Here is a 21,851-nt window from a genome sequence, read left to right as displayed (position 1 = left end):
ATGCACAATCTTTTACAGCAGAGATATTTGAAATCATAGGAGCTCGGAATGGAGACTCCTGTTAATTGTGCCAAACCAAAGCTTTTGATCAAATCAATAGGTTGAACTCTCAATTTCAAATACAAGTATTTCCTTCACCCCTCTGGAGTCCTTGTACTTTGTAAATTTGCTCAATGGATACATCAATATTTTCACATTTCAGGCTTACCAAGAAACGAATCTTTGTCCTTTTACATAGGCAGGTCCATGGTCGGTAAAACTCTCCATGGAAGGTTAGATCTTCTGGCTTGACTTCTGCGGGTTTTAAACATATCATGACATTCATAACTGCGTGTATTGTGATGTGATCTACATGTCGGAAAACCTAGATAATGACATATACTACATGACTTTTTGTTGTGTATATTAGATTCCTAATTATGCCAATGTATAGACCACTGCTTTTTTTCTTTTCAAAAATTTAAGCTGCACGTCAAAAAGAGGTACACTATTTGTTGATTTCAGATGTAGATCGAATCTGTACGGTTGTTTTTTGTCAAAAAAATTAAGAAATAAAGTTAAAAGTTCACAGAACATCAATTTTGCTCAAGATCTGTATAGTGCAGGCAATAAAGGAAGGCAAGGGAGAGGATCAGTTCAAATATGCGGTAAATGGAGATAGGCCCTCAGCTTTTATTAGCGAAAAAGTTTTGAGAGTATGTACATCAGAAAAATATAGAAGGAGTCTGCAACCTTAATTTTTCGAGGGAGCTATAGAAGCATTCTATGTATGTATAAATATGGAGACCACTTCAAATATGCAATGGGTTTTTTAGTAGCACAAAGTATGGTTGTACACCAGCCGAGTCAAGCTCGAGCATGGTTAGATTGACTCGACTCGACTCATATATTGCTTAGCTCGAGCTTGGTTCGATCTCAAGTCAATAGCTAGAGTCTGAACTCAAGCCCGACTTGTTTAAACTCATTTACCAACTTGTTTAGACTCCTTTACCAACTACCCATTTGACTTGATCTTATTCATTGCTTTTAAGTTTGGAAATTACAAAAAAACAAAAGACAACCTAATTGGTTACTCGAGTTTGAGTTGACTTGACTCGCTGTACAACCCTAAAAAAAACTATGTAGTCTGTTTTCATGAGTTGTTGGCCAAAAGGAAAGGGGTTAGCTTTCCTTGTCGGTGGTCCATTGAGGCATCGGCGAATAACGCTTTCAATGATGTCGAACCCCTGACGCCACTGTAAAAGGAATTAACAGTGACGTTTTTGGCACCTTCTTGATGAAACTGGCCGGCACGCCGGGAGACTTCCGTGCCGCAGGAGATCACCTGTTTTCTTCCCTCTTCCTTCTTGTTGTTCTCTCTCGGTCCTTTGCTTGCTCTCATTTCAACCATTGAAAGGTTGTTTTATTGGTGAGTCATATGTGTAGAACACATTCAAATAAATAAAATTGTTCTTCCATCTTATGCTACCGAGAGATCATGCTAATACACTGAGCTTCTTGTTCGACCAACAAGCATGCTTTGAAAGATCTTTTTTTTCGAAGAAACGCTGTGCCACTTAGCAGAATGTTTCCATTCATCAACACCTGTTAACATCTCTGGATTGACAGTAATAGTCCTTCTTGTACTAATCTTTCTGCTAAATTAACAAATGGAAAGCAATAACAGATTCATCGCGGAGACCCTAAGACAGGATCAAGGCGCCAAAACGTTTATCTTCATCCCTGAGCCAAAACCCCATATCTCAAGGTTGTGACATCAAATCGGTGGAGAGTTTAAGTGTGGGAATGTGTGGGCAATTGCCCACATTGACCCATGCATTTTGGCGTATTGTTGCCTTTTAAAATTTAAATTTTAAACTATTAATGCAGCTTGTAGGGGCCTAACCCCAGCACCTTCCATTGAAAAGTATTAGTGTCCTTTAGTTAGAAATTTCTAGCTATCCGCCGCGCCTTCAAATCCTTATCAAAGATCCTCGATAAATTTCAGTCACTTCCAATCTCTGATTCGACGTAAACAAATCTCCCCTTGATATGTTTTGCATCCCAATGCAGACTTCTTTACAGCCGTAGCGCGAACACAAGTCCATCCTACGGTAAGGTCCTTTTTTACCGGGTTTGAGAGAGAGAGAAGCCAAAGTCTTCCATTTACAGCGCTTTTGATTTTGTGAAAGCCGTAAGTGGCAAAAGTTTACATTGAAAACACCAGACATGGTTTTAAAACACAAACTTCATCGTCTAAATTCTAAAGCAAGAAACATAAGGTTTGATTGGCACACTTTTTTTTTTTTTCTTACGGTGCCATTTTTTATGCAAGTTTGAAGCTGTTAGTAGTTTTGAAATACTAATTTAAGTTCCATTTTTTCATTAATCATAGTAATAGAATAAAGAATTTACTGTAAAAAAAAAATCACATGGGGAGGTCTGTGTGGAAATGATGTCCCAAAAAAAAAAAATCCAATCTAGAAAGAATCAGATTTTTGATGGTACAATAGAAGCACAGTACTGCAGTTTAAATTTTTCTCAAGGGAAAAGATCTTGAAATCTAAATGTGTTTTTGTTATGTCATTCAACATTAATTTTTTTTTCCTTCTAAACTATAGAAAATTCTCTTGATTATTGCAGGGCCCACCTATTGAACCAGGCTGCGCCTAACTCCCTCTGCAACCCTTCCCCCTCCCAAAAGAAAACGAAAAGATGAAGTAAAGAAAGAGCTTCGTTTCCCTTTTAGACTTCAATCGTAAAAAAAATTATTCCGTCAACTTCCGTCCCTTGAGTGAAGGAATCCATGAAAGTTGCCATGGCCAACTCGGGGGTGTTCCTGTCACAGAGGAAGTCAAAAGTTATGGCAGTCCTTTCCTGTAATGGATTCTCTTCAAAGAAAAAAAACAATGAAAAAGAAAAGAGAAGTTTGTTTCTTTGTTTTTCTTTTGCTTCTGAGAAAAGAATTGGGGCAGAGGCGAGGAATTCCATGGAAGGAAGATGACAAAGCCGTGGGGTCAGGGGTTGTGGACAAATTAGCCAACTTTCATGGGGCTGCTTCTTTGGTTTTGGTGAAACGACCGTTGCATTTAAAATTATAAAATAAAATTGACAGTTCTCTCTCTGTGTGAAAGTAACTGATCAAAACCGTGTGTCTTCATCACTCTCGACTTTTTTACTCGTTTATTTCCTTTTGCTAGTTCTTCCTCTCTGCCCAATGGTGTTGCTTCGAGTTTCACATCAATGCTGGAATCCCTGTTCCCACAATGTCAAAGATTTGCCAGTTTTATGATCCATTAGCCTTACATGTTCAGTGACGATGCTAAAAAATCATGTCACCCGCAGTCGTTCACAAAGTTTTTCACACTGTTTATTCAGGGTTAATTTCGACTTAAACCTTAATTTAAAAACATCAAGAGTTTGATCCTCGAGGTGCATTTTGATCGCCATAATATCTGGTAAGGGTCTGCCCAATCCCAATTTTTAGAAAAATATAATGCTTTACATGCTCCCGCACATGCCAACAAAGAAAAGAAGCATGTTTTTTTGCGTTTGTGTGTGTGTATATATTCGTAGTTTAGAGATGATCATGTACTTTGGATGGTAGCACAAAATTAATAAGAGAATTCAGGTGAGCAGGGTGTGAACCATAATCCAAAGAAGGCCGAAGCCCTCATCCCTCAAGATACGGGCTATGTTTTGGTGCTTTGAGGTGCTATCCTTACCATGCTTCAACTTATGCATCGGTGACTCTTCAGTTGCAGCATAAAAAGTTGGCATGCTTCAACTTATGCATCGGTGACTCTTCAGTTGCAGCATAAAAAGTTGGCATCCTGAAGATTTGAAATGAAAATTGGTCGCCTGTCAGGCCTACTTGATCCATTGTGCCAACCCTTTTGGATATAAAATCATGAACAAAATTGCTCAAAGTCGGTCAAGAAGATGTGAACTCTTTAGGTTGAAGGATTCATCAAAAGTTTTGAAGGGGTTAGACATCGACACCATCACTGAACGGGAACACAAAAATAGGGAATTGTCCACATGGGTTAGTGACAGTAAATCCATGTTGCTAAAAAGTCGGTGGCAGACATTTCTGTCGGTAACAGTATTGCAAAATGTTTCGCGTTCACTGACCAAATGCGAGCCTAAGCTAGTTAACGACAACCACAGGGTTTAGCTCTGCCTAGAAACTTGTATAATGACAACGAGAAAGCCTTATAAACCAAAGCTAGCAACGAAAAATCAATGTGTTGAGTAAAAGAAAAAATATCTAGGGGATCTTTGACAAGAATACATTGTAGCACTATACGGTCTTGTTTGCATTATCAAACATTATTACAGCAGTACAAATTTTTCCTACCGTGAAAAATTACTTATAGGCTTGTACCTTGTTCCTGACTAGCCAAGCTCAAGTAGGCACTTATGTTTTTAAATTTTATCCACATAACATTTTAATAATTATATAACATATACATTACATGCAATATAATTTCATGTGTGAACATCTATAATATATTAATAAAATAGCATGGCTGTAGCCTTACAATTTCAAAATGGATTAGGTGCAGTAAAAAACAAAAACTGTTGGAATTCAATAAAATAGCATGAATATCGCCATTTTAACATTATCTATTTTTTTTTTCAAGGCAACAAGTTCTAAGCCCTGCGGGTGCAAAGAAGTCTTAACTAAAATAATGCTCGTCTTTTGAACCTTTAATTGTTTATAGATTCCTAACTAACTGTTCCATAATCATAAGGGGCTACCAAAACTAAACAGGCATTTCAAAAAAAAGAAAAAAAACTACCAACATTAGATGTATTATCATAGCATATAAATTATATCTCATGAAAACAAAGTACAACTAGTTCCCAATCGTTCTTTCATCATCTTTTCTTTCCAATGATTCTTTCATCATCATTACAAACATTAGAAGAACATTTATTTTCCCCCTCCCAACGTGGAGTCAGTCATCCCAATAGGTACAGCATTTTGTGGACTATCTATACAAATCTGTGCGCATATAGTATAGTATAAACAGACAATCTGTCCCGGACTTGTTGATGCGATTTAGATCACTAAGGATATAAAGATATTGTACGAAAGCTTCAATCAATCTCTCTCTCTCATAGCCGCGGGAGAGCTCTTTAAGTATATACATTTAAAATTTAGCAGGCAATGGGCAGCATTCATAAGGTTTGATCTGTGGCTGCCCATTTGACAGCCGCAGCCTGCCTTGACTCTGATTCTTCGAGTCTTAAGATCTTATTATATACAATATGTCCCTACTGGCTTCCACGAGTGATTGCTTTAAAAAGACTTTTGAGTTACCGTAGCGCCTGAGTCTTAAGTCCAAATCCATGTTCTTCTTTTCCGCTGTAAATCTTGACAACCATCCATGTGACCAAAGTCGTGCTTACCCTTGTACCATAATGTTGAAGGAATGATCCTTGCTTTATCCTTCGGAATTCTTTCAGTTCGATCAAATTACGGGGCAGCCAATCACCGCTCAGAGTGTTGTTTTCAGCTGTCTATTTTTGATGGTCTATGCGCCGTCTATTGAAGGGTCAATTGAAATTTGCTTTTTATCTCTTTGTAAAAGGGAAGGTAAGAAAAGAACAATCTGCGCGTGGCTTTTGTTGGATGGCAAATTGCAGTTTGTTCTGGTCATTCTAAAGAGGGTTTAAGTACCTGGTTCTCTTTCGAACTTGACAGGAAAGATTAAACGAAAGGTTTCATAGAAGTGAAAAGACGGGCAATACAATGGGGAGAGGGAGAAAGAAGAGGCCGGGGAGCAGTTGGAGAGGTGGTGGTGGGGATGGAAAGGGAAATGATGGTGCAGAAGCAGGAGAAGGAGAAAGAGCAGAGTCGGTAGCAAAAGTCAAGGGTGGGTTATGACTTACGAGAGCGGAGAGTACGTAAGAGGAGCCACAGTGCGGCGTCCTGAATGGGAGGGGTCCCCATGTGCAGTGCCAACAGTCCCACATGCAGCCATAGCCTTCATCCGGGAACTTTTCACTTGAAGGAAAGGGGAAACTAAAAAATTATAACCCCCATATCTCTCCCTGTCGCTCTCTCCCTGTCTCTCTTCTCTCCCCCCCCCCTCCTCTTTTCCCTGCACAGTGTTCAAAAAGCAGCGCAGAAGCCATTGTATAACATAAAGGAAATCTCTTCCTCTCTTTCTCTCTCTCTCTTACACACACACACTCTCTCTTTTCTTACACGCGTATTGGTTCAGATTGGCTCGCCACGTGCAAATCCACATTGTGGACAGTGAAAACCTCTCTCTCTTTCTCTGTCTGCATTGTGAATCTCTGTCTCGACAGAACGAAGTTTCCTATTTCGTAAACAATCACCATTCCTTCTGCTGCATGTTGGTCTGAGAAAGGAGGAGGAAATAAAATATAGGTAACAGTGCAATGAGGTGAAGCAGATGGGTGGCAGTGGTGAATCTGGAAGAGCCACGCCTCTGAGAAGAGACATTGAACAGGTCCCCGGCCTTTCTTTTGTATTATTTCAAGAACTGCTGTAAAACTCCATCTTGTTCTCTGTACTGTTGTTCTTTCCTTTTCCTGGCTTTTAATGTTATGGGATGAGGTGAGAATATTCATTTATTTTATAGTATTCGCAGATTCGTACCGTTATGCCCATTCGAACTCTAGGAAATGCTTCTTCTTCATTGATGGTATTTTGGGATGAGAGTAATTCTAGGTGGGCAAGTCTCATTTTTTAGTATAGGGTACAATAAAGAGATAATCTTGCATGTCTTAAGGGGATTCAGGTTTACAAATGAGTCAGTTTCAAGTTAGATTGTTCTTTTATACTTTATTTTTTCTTATGCAGATCCATTTTTCATGTTATTTCTTCATTTTCTTGGGTATCATGTATGCCCAACTCGTAGAGATGGAGAATGGCAGCTGAGAGCTGACTTGCCATTCGGATTGTCAGGGAGAGTTCTTTTCGTATGTAAAGAGATAGACAGTCGTTTTGGTTTCTGATTATGACTTGTTTCACGTTGATACCTTAACCCTTTTCATTTAGGAATAAAAAGTTCATTAAAAAAAAAAATCTTGTCACTGCTATTGATCATATGGTTGGAAGCAGCTCCCTTAGCTGCAGAAAAGAACTACTTCAGAAGAGCAAAGCCCGTTGCTTCCGTGGACCGCTTGACTCATATTGGCGAACAAGTGGAAGTAGCTATGCCTGTACATGGCCAAAGGAGTTTGATCGCTCAAGATTCTCGAAGACGAGGTTAATATATATATATATATATATATATATATATATATATATATATATATATATATATATATATATATATATATGTGTGTGTGTGTGTGTGTGTGTAGATAGGAGCGAGAGAGAGAGAGAGAGAGAGAGAGAGAGAGAGAGAGATACGTGGTCCACTATCCTGGTTCTTGGAGATTGGTGGAATGAAGAAGGTTGATATGAAGTTGTCGCTCTCAGGATTTAAGTTGTTTCCACGTTGGCAACTTACCTTCTTCGTCATAGGTGTGTGTGTATATATATATATGTATACACAGTTACACACACACACACTGCACACACTTTCATATGTCGAATAAGGTTAGCTGTCAATGTATGTGTATGTATGTATTTATATATATATATTTATGTACGTGTTTATATATATATATATATATATATATATTTATATATATATATATATGTAAAGGTGGCTTTATTGTTTAAGGCTCTGATACTGACGTTTCAAGTTTTTACTTTTAATGTTTCTACTCTGGATTTCCTTTTTTTGTTGAATAGTTGAACATGAGCAGTTTGTGTCTTATCGGTGTAGCAACATGAAGTAATTTGATACTTCTGCTAATTAAGCATTATCATGATGCAGGCCATTATTGCCTTAAAGAAAGGTGCGCACCTCCTGAAGTATGGAAGGAGAGGGAAACCTAAACTGTGTCATTTCAGACTATCTGTGGTATTGTTCATCATGATGACTACCTATCTTCTTGTGGATATTAACTGGATGTGGTTATGCATAATTAATCGGTTTTTCTGTTGCATCTGGTTAAGTTGACTGTCTGAGAAATATTTAGGAGGCCTCATAAAAATGATTATTGAAATGTATTTTAAATAGATTATTTTCTGTGTTTACCTAAGCTTGTTAACAAGTAAGAACCTTCAATGTCTTTCTGTTTGTTACACAATCTCATGATGACTGACTACGGTGCATATGACACCTAGCTAATAATGGTTAAATCTAGAGCTAATCTAAGTTACTTGTCTTAGTTTCCCTTTCTCATAAAAAGTTTTCATGCAGCTTTTGATAGGGGGTTCCAGTAGTTCACAATCTGAGTTTGCTTTCCCATTTTTCCTGTTTGACCATAGTAACAGATCTTATTGATATTTTGAAATATTTACAATTTTGTTGTGTGATATTAGGAAAATAATATGAAAGTTAAAATCATGCACTAATGTAGGTTTTTTTCTTTCCCATATTCGTCATTTTCTCTCATTGTTTAGTGACCAAGAGTTTCATGAAATCTACTAACAATTCAAGATTTTTCATTGCCAATATATGGCTGAAATTGACACCTGTAGCCCTGATTTTGACATCAAGGAAATGTAAATGGAACCTCTTGTACTTCTCGTAGAATATTTGTACTGTTCATTTTGCACAAGTCATTCCTTTGAAGTTTGAACGAATTTAAATTTAAGAAGTTCAAGTCTTAGTAAGAGAAATGGACAAAGTTCTAAATGGATTTTCTTACATGTAGTAATCATCTTTCCTGAGATGCTTCATTTGATTATGTAGTTTCCTCTTGGAATTGACTTTGAAAGGTTTGCTTTCCTTGTGAAAGTTATCTCAGGAGAACTATCTCCCTTTTCTGTCTCCAGGATGAGAAATACCTGGTATGGCTTGCTGGCAATGAAGAGAAACATGTCAAGATAGGCTCTATTACAAATGTAATTCGTGGTCAGGTTGGAACACATAACTAGATTTACTTATGATGTAGATGAATCATTTGATGTATTTTAAAGTTTAGCACAAAATCAGCTTCTATTTTTTGGCCTATAGGTAAACTTTCAGCAACAGACTCGACCAGAGAATTTGTATCAATCGTTTTCGCTGATCTATGGGAATGGCCAGAAGTCACTTGACCTGGTAAGCTTTCACTTTATACTCTCCGAAAGACCTGCATAAACATTTTTCCTTGGCCTCGTATCTTATCTCCTCCTCTAATATAGTACTGAAGAGTGTTCCTGTAGTGTATGATGCCTCGTTTCTTTATAAGAATGTGACTTATCTCATGTGTCTGTATGAAAACAAAACCATGCCTATGCAGTTCTTGGAATTAACTAAGAAGTGTGATCGTGTAACAAAATCATGCATGAAATTCTGTGAATCTGGTATTTCACTAATGTTAATGAAATATCTGTGATGTAAAAGGTGGTAAACAAACAAGCTCTGGAAATCCTGTTGGAGTACATCAGTCAAGGTTCTAATGTTAGACCATTCATTTAGATGTACATAAATTTAGCATACTGTGGCATGTTGATGTTCCCATTATATCCAAAGCTTGCATATCCCCATTGAGAATGATTCACATGTATCAATTTCTGATAATGCACTAAGGTTACTTATGGTATATGGCCAGAAACTTTGCTATGTCGGCCTTCATAGCATAAAAATAGTGTCTCCATTTAGTGAGTCCAATGGAATCATTTCGTGTCAAAACCTGACCCAACCTTAGACACTCTAAGATCCTTTTTCAAACCTGCTCCCGTCTTGAGTCGATATACATGAATAGACACATCCCATTGCACTGGTCGGGGGGCGCTTGTAGTGGCTGAGGGGGTCGGAGACCAAGAAATGAGTTATTTATACCAAGCCATGTTCTTATGGCTAGATCCAATCTCCTGGTCCCTGCAGAAAGGAAAAGGAATTTCACGTTCTTCCTTTCATTTTCAGGAGGGGAAAATTAGGGAAATCCCATTGATTGCTGCTGTCTTCAGACCTCCTGGAAAAGCATGAAAAGAAGCTCGAATGGTACGGTCCCTCCATCGTATCCTGTAGCATCTTACCATAATAAACATCTTATCCTACATTAGAAAGTGCTACACTTCATCTTAGAAACACTGCTGATGTAATTTCAGGTCTTCAACAACAAGATGCTTTTCTGTCAATAATAAAGTTCTTTGTACCAAAAGGCAAAAAACCTTGGCCGATTGGGCCAGTCTATCCACCCATTGTTATTATATATTATCTTTTCAAATGTTGCTTGCTAGGTACTCTGATTATTTATTGAGCAGCTTCTTCTAGGGATTTACTTGGTATTTGTTGGTACACTGGGTAACCATGCCTTCTCCATGGATCAACAATGTGTTTATATTATTGAGATTTGATAAGTTAAGTTTATACAAAGATATTTATTTTCCTTCCTGCTTGCTCTTTTTTCTTTTTATAATTTTGATATCATGTTTTTTGAATTTGTCCAAGAACGGCTGTTCTTCTTTGGAGATCTCCCATGTACTCGATTACATGGCTTCCGATACAAATGATATCAGCAACAAATGTAGAGACGAGCAACTAGTTTAGGAACTGCATTTATCTTTCCTCCATTGCATCGAAAACAAACAAAAGCACCGTTTGTATAGCTTTCTACAATGTCATGGTAGATGGATCTTGCCACAATATATAATTTTCGAAGTTTTACTTTTCCAGTGAATTCTGGTAACTAATTTGCCCTTAAAATTCTTCTTATATCGCGGACAAGCTCATTTTAGTACATAAGATACCATATGATTGCAATTTTGACAAGGTTTCCAGTTTTATTATGTAAGAATAGAATGTCCTTCAACACAAAGGGAAACTCCCTCATAGGGGTAGCATGTCTTGTGGAATAGATATAAAGAAAAGGACATCATGTGGAATGTCAAGGATGTACCATTATACTCTCCTATCATGTCTGAAGCTCTTTCCCATCCTTGGTTCTTGAATAACATGATAATCAAGTGAAACCTTGGGGACAACTTATAGTTGTTGCGATGGAACCAGAAGTCAATTATGGTGAAGACCTATGCAAAATTAGCTTGGGTATTCTCCTGGTGAAATATAACCCTGCCTCTTAACGATTGGCTAGGGCATTCTCCTGTTAAAGACAACACATTTCACTCCAGAAATAGCTTATCCTGGATAAGCTTTACAAAGAATAAGGTACCCAAGATAAGTTGTCCTTGGTCTCCACCATCAAACACTCCCCTAGGGAAACCAGCCAAGGGATTTAGAAGATGCACCTCCCTGTTCGGCAAGTTTGACACATGCAAAAAGTTCAGCGGTTTCACCAACCATCAAAAAGAAAGAAAAAAAGCCAAACATTTTGCAAAACTATTCCTTGGTGGCTCCTGGATGTTGTAAACAGAAAGGTACTTCCTCACATATTACCTGTCTTATTATTATTGTTGTTTTGTTGTTGTTGCTGCTGCTATCATTATAATTCTAGATTTTTCTTTTTATTATTTGGAAAGATAGTCATGGTCGAGTTGCTTATGCATCGGGAGACACCCATGCAAAAGAAACATTTTTCAGCAGTATTTGTTCCTATGTGTATATATAGCTTACATGAAGGTGTGGCATTGCCATTCTTTTTTCCCTAGATATGTAAAGACAAGGAACAGGCAGAATCTTGGTATCTAGGTCTGAAATCACTGGTTTCTGGTTCAAATCATTGGAAAGTTTCTTCAAATTTGAGAAATGATGGAGGTGCTCGGTCTTACTCTAATAGCCCATCCAGCTATTCTCGAAAGAAGCATATTCCCGAAGTTCTCAGAGGATCAACTGAAGTTTCACAGGTTCACTGCCCATGAAATTTGAAATTATTATAGTCTGCTAGCACCAAGGTCCCAAACATATTGATCATTGGTTCATATTTGCAGGAAACTGAGCGATTGAAGGTACACAGTTTATGTGGTAGCCCTTTGGTATCATCCACAGGGAAGTGCTTCTCTGATGGCCTTCAGTTGTCCCCGAGGATCTGGTCTTTGTCAGAAAATGTCCCATCCCCTGTTATGGGTTCCTTAACTGATTACATGCTTCCAGGTTCTCACTTGGTTGAACCAAGCTATCATGCAGAACAGACAAGTGGAAGTACAAAAGGTGAAGGGTGTCGGATGAGCTTGTCTAGTGCAGTTAGCTGTGCCAGCAATGCTTATCTGGTTGATGAAAAGGACAACCTAAATGATGTGTTGGTGTGGGGAGAAGGGATAATGGGATCCATTTTAGGGGGTGCACCAGTTCGAGCATATGGCTCCTTTGGATTGCAGGCTGATTCTTTATTTCCAAAGTTACTAGAATCAGCCATGACATTAGATGTATTTAGTATTTCTTGCGGAAAAAATCATGCAGCACTTGTTACCAAGAAGGGGGAAGTCTTCTGTTGGGGCAAAGAGAGTGGTGGCAGATTAGGCCACAAAATTGACATGGATGTATCTTGTCCAAAGATTGTTGAATCCCTTTCTGATATAAATGTACAGTCAGTGAAATGCGGAGAATTCCACACTTGTGCCTTGTCACATTCTGGTGAAGTTTACATGTGGGGTGGATTTGGTCATGGTCTTGATCCTTCAAATAACAAAAGCAACAGGAACATTTGGCTACCCCTTAAGATACAATTGGAGGGCATCTTCATTTCAAGCATTGCCTGTGGGGATTGTCATACAGCCCTTGTTTCTTCTTCTGGGAAGTTGTTTACATTTGGTGAAGGAGCTTTTGGAGCTCTTGGTCATGGTGATCTTAAAAGCAGTGCACAACCAAGGGAAGTACAATCCCTGAAGGGATTAAAGGTAAAATCAGTGTCTTGTGGCCCATGGCATACTGCCGCTATAGTGGAAATTCATCACAACAATTCAAATGTTAACCCTTCAGGTGGGAAGTTATTTACATGGGGTGATGGTGATAAAGGAAAACTTGGGCATGCTGATAAAGAAAGGAAGTTGTTTCCCACCTGTGTGGCATCACTTGCAAAACATGACTTTCTTCAAGTTTCATGTGGACGAGCAATGACTGTATCATTAACTGTTTCTGGCAGAGTCTTCACCATGGGAAGTTCAGTTCATGGACAGCTGGGGAATCCAAATGCAAAAAATGGGACTATTGCATGTGTTGACAGTGCATTAAAACATGAGTCTGTCAAAGAGATTTCCTCAGGTTCATATCATGTGGCAGTTTTGACATCAAAAGGTAATGTTTACACATGGGGAAAGGGTGCAAATGGAAGGTTAGGATTGGGTGATGTTGAAGACAGGAACTCCCCATCTTTGGTAGATGGACTCAAAGATAGAGACGTTAGAAGTATCAGCTGTGGGTCAAGTTTCACTGCAGTGGTCTGTTGTCATAGAACTATTTCAAGAAATGATCGATCATCATGCTCTGGATGCAGAATAGGATTTGGCTTTACTAGGAAGAAACATCATTGCTACAACTGTGGTTTCACATTCTGTCATGCATGTAGCAGCAAGAAGGCTATTAATGCATCTTTAGCACCAAACAAAAGTAAGCCATACAGAGTATGTGGTTCATGTTTTGTTCAATTAAGGAGTACTACAAGTGCTGAATCTGCTCAGGAAACACCTAGTTCCGAACAGTATTCTCTGATGAATAAGCTGTCCATTTCCAGTTTAAAACTTCCCAAGTCAGAAGCACCATTTGCAATGTCACAGATATTCTCTCCAAGGATTTGTGGTCATGAGGAACTGCAACGTTATGAAGGGAAGAGCTCGAGGCATGGTAGAGAGGTGGAATTGCTTAGTCCCTTTGCATCATTCTCCTCTGGTACAAAACGATGGGGGCAGGTGAAATGCCCCAAGCATTTTACTGCATTTAGAGAGGTTTCCACCCTTTCTATCTCTCATTCCAAGAAAGAAGCTGTTGCACCTTCTCCTTCATATGAGAATAGATGGCAGAGCTTAATCCCAAATGCAGCATACCCAACCTTCCAAGGATTTGAAGATGTGAAAAAAAAAGATTTTACTTTACAGCTTATTGAGGAAGTACAACGACTTAGAGTTGAGGTAAATTTTCTTATGCAACAGTTAGCACTCATTATTGTCCTTTTTCCTTTTTTTCTTGCTTAGTTTAGTTTGTGATTTACTGGAATTTTACGATCCTGAAGCAGTTATTTCTTATTTTTCTTTTATTCTTTTCATCTTTTCATCTTTGTTTTGATCTTGGGGCATGAGACTCAGGGGTCCTTCTGATTAACTTTTAAACTGGACCTTTTTTACATTGTGAGATCGTAAAGCTTTTGTGGCTTTTCCTGCTAATTATAATTTTCAGAATTTTTATAAACAAAAAAGGTCTTCCTCTAGAAGTTGTGACAAGAAGTTTACAAGAATTTAAGTGAAACCAAGTTTCCAACTTGGCGTCCAGTTAACCTTCTGCAGGCGACCCTTCTAGTCTTTGTCATAATTTCTTCTTGATTCATGATGCTTGTTGGTGACTGGTGCAAAGTCTCTTTAGCCTAGCCTTTACCCTGTTTCTTGTTTAACTTTTACTGATGATTGGTGGAGAGTTTGCTTCGTATTGTTATTAATATGAGGCTATATGAAAGAGCTACATGAAGTCCTTTCTACACCTATAACATTATTCTTCTCTTCAGATGGTATTTTAATTATTCTCATGATATTGGATTTTTGGATAGGCCAAGAACCTGGAGGAACAGTGTAAAATGAAAGATGAGAAAATTCAGCAGTACAAAAAGGGAATCAAAGAAATTTGGTCACTTGCAAGTGAAGAAGTTGCAAAGTGTAAAGCAGCGAAAGATGTCCTTAAAGTATTGACAGCTCGAGTAAGGCTTTTCATTGTGTGGTTTTAGCATTATCTTGCAACGTGACTTCTATTTTGATGTGATTCTGATGTTCAGTATAAACAAGTCTAACTTTATGACTGCCTATTCTGTGTTAATTTTTCTATGACTGACCATGTCTGACACATCTGGTGCTGCTGGATCCAGTAAGGAAGTTTTGGCACATATGGCTGTACCAGAACCAATTCTGACCCAATAGCAAATGTATTCAAAGGTTCCAGATCTGGCCAGTTTGTAACCCTACTAACATATGGTTACATATCACTTTGCATCTTCCTGTTTTTAATTCCAGAAAGAATGAAATGTTGATGAATTTCTTGTGAATGTTCTGTTTTTATCACTGGCAAGGTGACTCTTGCATGATGCTATGCATGATCCTGGATTGGTGATCCTATTCATCTTGTTCAGTCTTTGACCTTCAAGCATTATGCATCTTTCCTTCAAGCATTATGCATCTTTTCATGTATCCATCCAACCCTTATTTGGTCTTCCTTTTGCTACTGCCTTGAACTTCATTACTTTCATATGCCTTCTATGTTATACTGTTTGTAATAGCTGGCCATGCCTGATATGAGTTTACTTGTTGCTTGCTCTCTATATTTGTGCATCATATATTTCTGTCATGTGATGAGAACTTTACACATGCAAAGGAAAAAGGTGTAGCATCTTGAGGGTTATGGAAACTTTAGACTCACACTTCTTAAGCTGATAACATCAAGCTTAATTGTCTAATTTTAATGAAAAAAAGCAGTATAAAGACCAAATTTTCTTAAATGACAAATCTGTAAGGTTTTTTTGGAGTTTGTACTCTTCTTTCCTTTTTGGTTTCGTTGGTTGAAATTCTTTTAGAATGGGGGATAACATTCAAGGATTGTCTTTGGAGTAAATTTGCTAAATATGATGCCTTTTCATGTATAGTCACAAAAACAATTAGAAAGTGATTCTGATAGTGCTACTTGTTTTTCCTGCACTTACAGGTGGACATACCAGACAAATTTGCAGGTGAAAAAGAAATTAACATTAGTAAGAGGCTTTCATCTCATATGGAAGCAGAGATCAGCGATGACTGGTCTCTCGAGGATAACTTACTTTTGCCATCCATTCTGGAACATATGAACAATAAATACAGCATCACCTATTCATCTAATGACTGGCCCATAAGTGCATCTCCACTGGATATGCAACAGCACGGTACTGCTCTGGTTAATGATGAAGAGCCTGAGAACAGGGAGCACAGCCAGAATGGCAGAAAAACATTGAAAATAGATGATGTGCATCCACCGTTCTCAGAATGGGTGGAGCAAGATGAGCCTGGAGTATATATCACACTCATGGCCCTACCAGATGGCCGGACAGACCTCAAACGTGTGAGATTCAGGTACTTTTTTTATGGATGCCTGGACCTATATTTTGTATTATAGGTTTCCTATAGATTTTCTGAGGTCAAGATGAAACCTCTGAAAACAGCTCCAGGACACTGGTGCAGACCCCTGAAGTTTAGAAAGCTAAGTTGTCCATTGATTTTTTTCAAAAGTAGCCTCCATGGCTTTCTGAGATTGATATAATAATGATCCCATTACATTAAATTTCTGGTTCTGTCCCTCTTTGCAAAGGTACCTTCTTTCTTACAATGTTGTTACTGTGTTCCATGTTGCAGTCGAAAGCGATTCACCGAAGAGGAAGCAGAGATCTGGTGGGCAGAAAATCGGTTAAACGTGCACCATAAGTACAATGTTGTAGGAACTACTAATACATGAAAAAACAAACACCTGATTCTAGATATATGGTATTCAGATAAAGCAGTTATGCTGGTAAGAAGATGTGATCCGGGCATTTCAGATACTGGTCTTTCTTAAACCAGCAAGTGCAAAAATATATTCTTGCTCATTCACATTAACAAGTTCAGTACGTTGACAGCAATTTTTGGGTGTAGTGATAAGGGAGCAATTAGAATGAACTCCCATGGCATTGGTACAGCAGGTCTCTGAAACCAACACCCCCTCTTTTTTTCTGTTGGTTTTCCAACATTGTTGTAACATAGGATTTCCATAGAAGAAGTTCTCTGCTTTGTACATTGATTAAAAATATAATGAGCTAAAAATTGAAACCTTGTACAAATTTCATCTTGTACTCTACTTATTAAATGATAGCTATACAGAGCTTTTCTTGTCCAATTTTTGTTCGGATCTGACTGCTTATTTTATAACTATCATGCATCTCCAGTACAGTTGGCAAACCTGGTGCCTGGCTTTACTCAGATCGCTATGGGATCGATGAAGTACTGAATCAAATGAAACCGAATTTTTGGTAACTCGTTTTTAGATTGATTGAATCAGTTGAACTAATTGTTGATTAAGTATTGTTTAATGTCACAAATTTGTCATTGTTCTAATTTCAGTATGAGCACATTCGTGGAAATAGTCATGTTCAGATTTCAGCTACATATAAATGAAAGTTTGGACATAGAACACATGGAACACCACTTCCATGCATTTTGAATTGATATTCCTCGGAGCTTGCTCAGTCTTCTCTTTTTCTCCTTGAACCCTTGTTGGTTCTCGTCTGGAAGGCAGAGACCGGTACTCCTTTCTCCTTTTCACCTCCTTCCTCGCAAAGCATTTCATCAATGTTGATCCTTCCTCCTAAATGGGCACCAGTAACATCTTGCTTCCTTATTTCTCATTAATTGGCTGAAATTTGGAGGAGCACCACCACCTGCTTAGTGCCAAGGGGGCCTCCTTCTCAGCCCATGTTTGGCCTCTTTCTCTCACTTTCGTCTCTTACTTATGTTGCTGCCATTTGTCTATTTTCTATGTTTTCTTGCTTTCGTTTGTGTCTATATCTACGTTGTCAATGGGATTCACTGCCATTGGATGGTTTTATGTATCGACATTCTAATTTTTGTTTCCTCATATGCTTATGCTGGTTACATTGGAAACACGTCTGTTCTACTTGAGAATGATTGGATGTTCTACTTGAATATGATTGCGTATTTTCTCACTTGTTTGAATCATTGCTCACCGAATCCAGTTTGGAAGTTCTCATGTAGCTTTCCTCTAGCCAATGGAAGATATAAAGTTTGTTAAGATTAAGCTGTTGAGCCGTCATGATATTGTTTACAGCTGCAGAAGAATAACACATCAATGAGTCGCATAGCATGAAGAAGACAACAGACTCTTTGTCCAGCTCTATCATGTAAAATTGCATCTAATATCCACATGCATGCTAGACATGATAAGCAGCAGTAGTACTTGTGTCAATAGTACAAAAGCAGTTTGTACAGAAAATAAACTTGGTCCGAGCCCTTCAAGCTGTAGGTCAATCTCGTGCCATGTATACGACAACCACTTCGTCAGGTGTTTGAATCTTTGGTAACTGAATCATATTGACAAGCTGTGAAGTTCCTTGCTTTGTGAAAATGCTTCATCTTATTCTTTATTCCAGTTCTAGTTTCTTGAAATATGATCAAAGAGTTTCTTTTGGCCAATGACTGAGTTTCATCTATAAAATTTAGTTTGTCTATTAATTTGTATACACCATTTATTTTCTTCTTGATAAATCTTCAAACTTTCCCCAAATCTAACTTGCATAGTGTCAGTGTGAGCTCAAAACATGTAAGCATGCATCTGGAAAATTCACCTACCATTTGGAACGCATATAGCCAATAACTGGTTATGAATTGGAATCTAACCTTGAAACTATTTTATTGTCAGCAACAACTAGCATTCAGCATGATGACTTTAGGAGTATAGCGGATAAAGTATAGGTTGTATCATGCAGCTTTCAAGTCATGCATGTGTCCGGTATATGATGCCTATTGATACCTGTTGAAACACATGCATCGATGATTTTTGTTGATTAAGGTCGTATTACATCGTGTGCAGCTTTCTTCAAATGTATGGTTTGAACTTTGAAGTGTGTGAAAAAATGATTTTTCAAGGTTATAAAGGACAAACTTATTTAGGGTGATAATATTTGTTTGACTATATGCTAGAATAAACCCACGTTAGTGAGATGTGAGAATCCAAGGTAATTTGAGGGACTGTACTATGAAAGAGGTGAAGGGGATAATGATCCAAACTTATGGCCCATCTTATACACTGGAGAAAATGAGGATCAAACTTAAGCATGCAAGACTGATTCTATCTATTATGGATGAAATGGTGTTTACTCCTGAATTTAGATGGAATCTTAATGCTGTGGTTCAGAATGATGTGTGGGTGGAATACGTACAAAAATATCAGACTGTAAATAAATTGCTTACATGTAAGTATTATGAACATGTTTTGGAGATACTACAGTGGGAGACATTAAGAGTGCTGTATCAAGCCAACAACAAACTCTTTTTACAACCGCAAAAATGACACTCCTCATTAAGGTGATGTATGCAATCTTGGCTAACACATGCATATTCACCAGCTGAAAATATTTCTCAAGCTGAGTCTTCCACCAATACAAGAGGATCTACCAAAAATAAGAGAAAGAGTAGGCAGATATGGCATTTATGACTGGCTTGCCGACATCATTGAATAATTAAAATAGTTTACACATTTGGCTCCATTTAAAGTACAACAAACTGTGCTCAATTTTGTCTGGGTATATACAAAAATGGAGAAATTGATGCTATATTCTGTGCCTCAGAATTTCTGAATCCTTAGGTAAGCTAGAAAATGCAATCATATTCCTCTTGGTTCCATGAGATTTGAGGGCTTCTTGGATGCAAATGAAGCTTGAATGATGTTTGGTACGAATATACTGTTTGTTATAACCATGTAATCGTTGTTTTTTTGTTGACTTGTGAGTTCTTTTCATTAATGTGTGGCTGTCATTCATTCTTAACTATTTTGAATTGTTGATGAGCAATTTCAGTCTTTGTTGCGAAAACAAACTCAAATTTATCCTCACCTTAATTTTATCATGTCATAGGTGTTATTCATGAGATTTTTCACATTTAAATGTTATGATGTCTTTTTCAGGGTGTAGTAATCTATGTGAAAAATGGCATTTATGACATGATTTCTATGATGATTTATCTTATCTGTTTTGTGTTTGTGTATATATTTTAGTATGGAGTCTCTAAACTGTGGCTGTTTTGTTTTCGTGTATATATTTAAGTATGGAGTCTGTGAACTGTCGATACGCGGATATGATGATTTGTGTTATTGTCATGGGACTTCTTTATGTTTATACTTTGTTTCTTTCGGATTATGTTTATACTTTGTGCTGTGTTTTGTATTGTGTATATGTGTAAGATTGCCAGTTTACATGCTTATTTTTTATCAGCTAAATATGTAATCTTGAAGTCTGTTAGTGTTTTTATCATATGAATATATGAATGTGATCTGATTTGGGCCTTTGGCTCTTATGATCTTATTTTAAAGTCTGTTTGTCGCTTGCTTTTTTGATTTTATCAGGTTTTGTTTATATTTATCCGTTAGTGTCATTTTATCATATGAATACGAGGTTGTTTGTTTAAAGACTTGTTGTATATTTGTGTATGGCCATATCCTGTACCCATGTTTTTTGAAACTATTCTGCACCCTGGGCACACCCATACCCATGTGACATAATCTGCAAATTGTCATTGATTATATTACAGGGCATCCAAGAAATTATTTTGATCTATTGAAGATGGAATGTGAGACTTCTACTACTATATAACAACTATATTTGAAATGCTAAGGCATGGTACTTCTTGCATAACGCACATCAAAGAAATCATGGTTGAAGGGTAAGTCACTAATTTTCCTCAGACTAAGACTTGATCAGCTAAACGATACACAATTTTTCTTTCAGCATTTCGGGCAAACTATTAGCAAGTACTTCATCCTAGTTTTGAATGTTACACTACATATTGCTCATGAATACTTGAAATGTCACAACAATGACAAGCCAGCAAGACTTAGGGGGCTTTTATGCTTATTCTGTGATTATTAGGTGATGTGTCAGCCTCAGGTCAATAGTCTAATGTATGGGACTTGCAAGTTCAAAAAATACATGGTCATGACGAAAATATGCTCCAGGTGGGAACGACTAGCTCCCGTTTCTTGTTCTGGTCCGACAACGAGGACGCTGCCCTTCTCTTGTTGTGGAAGGACTGTAGCCTGTGGTCCAACCCATGGATCCCGGGCGGCCCCTGCTTCTTCTTCTCATCCACTCACAGGGGCGCGAGACCTTTGTGGGCACGTTCTGTAGCCCGAGCGCTGAACTACGCTCGGGCACTTTTCACTCCGCAAGCAAGAAAAGCGATTTATGTTTTGTTGATTCAACCAGGACGGGAAAGGGGTCAAGGAACGGTTCATTAGGGCGGGGAGAGAAAGCGGATAGCAGCCAGTTAAGTTTCAGATGCTTCATTTGGAGGTTTCAGAAGTGGGGGTTGTTATATTCCTAGCCATAATTTTCAAGTGCTGGACATTTATCTAACTGAATGTGATTTGCACCCAGGAACATTGACTTATATGTGGTCGACAAATGATTTGTTAAAATTCCTTTCAGTCGAAGCTTTTTCTTCTTCCTGTTGTTAAAAGTAGCGCATGATTGTTAAGAACAACACTTCATGACCACTTCTTTTCATTAAAATGTTTTATGTTAATCCTGAACTATTGCTTTCCGCTTAGTTTTGGCTGACACATTGTTACTACTTACTTTCAGGTTGTAGGTGATGCGTGATGAAAGCTTGCAGCAGAAACAAAATGTCACAAACTCAAGGGGATTAGTCCGGTGCGCCTGATTTCATACAGACTGTCTTCCAGGATTTTTTTATTGTATGTTGTCAGAATTATGTAGTTTCTTATCCATCTTTGAGATTTGGGTAAATGTTTGTACAGTTGCAATTTATGTCAAATGAAAAATGCATTTCAGCTATTAGTTTATATAAAAAAGGTTCTGTATTTTCGGGTATCTCTTTTGGCTTTCTTCACAAGCACACGTGATGCCGTCCTGGTTGCAGCCAACTTATCAAACAATAAATAACAAGTGAGCACAATGCTGCATAAGGAGATGTTTAGTCAGGACGTTTGCGGGTATAGCTC

At 37.9% G+C, this 21,851-nt stretch overlaps 1 protein-coding gene across 6 annotated transcripts; it reads left to right on the top strand.

The window, feature by feature from the left end:
- Window positions 1-5,734: 5,734 nt before the first annotated feature.
- Window positions 5,735-21,720, top strand: LOC116247748 (PH, RCC1 and FYVE domains-containing protein 1-like). 6 transcript variants are annotated; one of them, XR_007572482.1, is made up of 13 exons: window positions 5,735-6,467; window positions 7,848-7,934; window positions 8,855-8,938; window positions 9,036-9,122; window positions 11,615-11,809; window positions 11,894-14,026; window positions 14,656-14,802; window positions 15,798-16,198; window positions 16,478-16,800; window positions 17,049-17,127; window positions 17,219-17,399; window positions 20,420-20,551; window positions 21,472-21,720. XR_007572482.1 is itself a non-coding variant. In XM_031620047.2 (9 exons), the coding sequence occupies exons 1-9, from the start codon at window positions 6,411-6,413 to the stop codon at window positions 16,575-16,577; spliced, it is 3,291 nt and encodes a 1,096-aa protein (XP_031475907.1). In that variant the 5' UTR covers window positions 5,735-6,410; the 3' UTR covers window positions 16,578-17,034. The 6 variants fall into 6 exon arrangements, 1 of the variants encoding a protein (XP_031475907.1); XR_004170895.2 differs by having other exon boundaries at window positions 17,044-17,127; XR_004170894.2 differs by having other exon boundaries at window positions 17,044-17,127; window positions 17,219-17,571.
- The last annotated feature ends 131 nt before the right edge of the window (window positions 21,721-21,851 follow it).

Source organism: Nymphaea colorata, chromosome 2 (assembly GCF_008831285.2).
Source record: "Nymphaea colorata isolate Beijing-Zhang1983 chromosome 2, ASM883128v2, whole genome shotgun sequence".
Taxonomy (NCBI): Eukaryota; Viridiplantae; Streptophyta; class Magnoliopsida; order Nymphaeales; family Nymphaeaceae; genus Nymphaea; species Nymphaea colorata.
The sequence above is the reverse complement of the archived record's forward strand: the minus strand, read 5'-3'. Positions and strand labels throughout refer to the sequence as shown.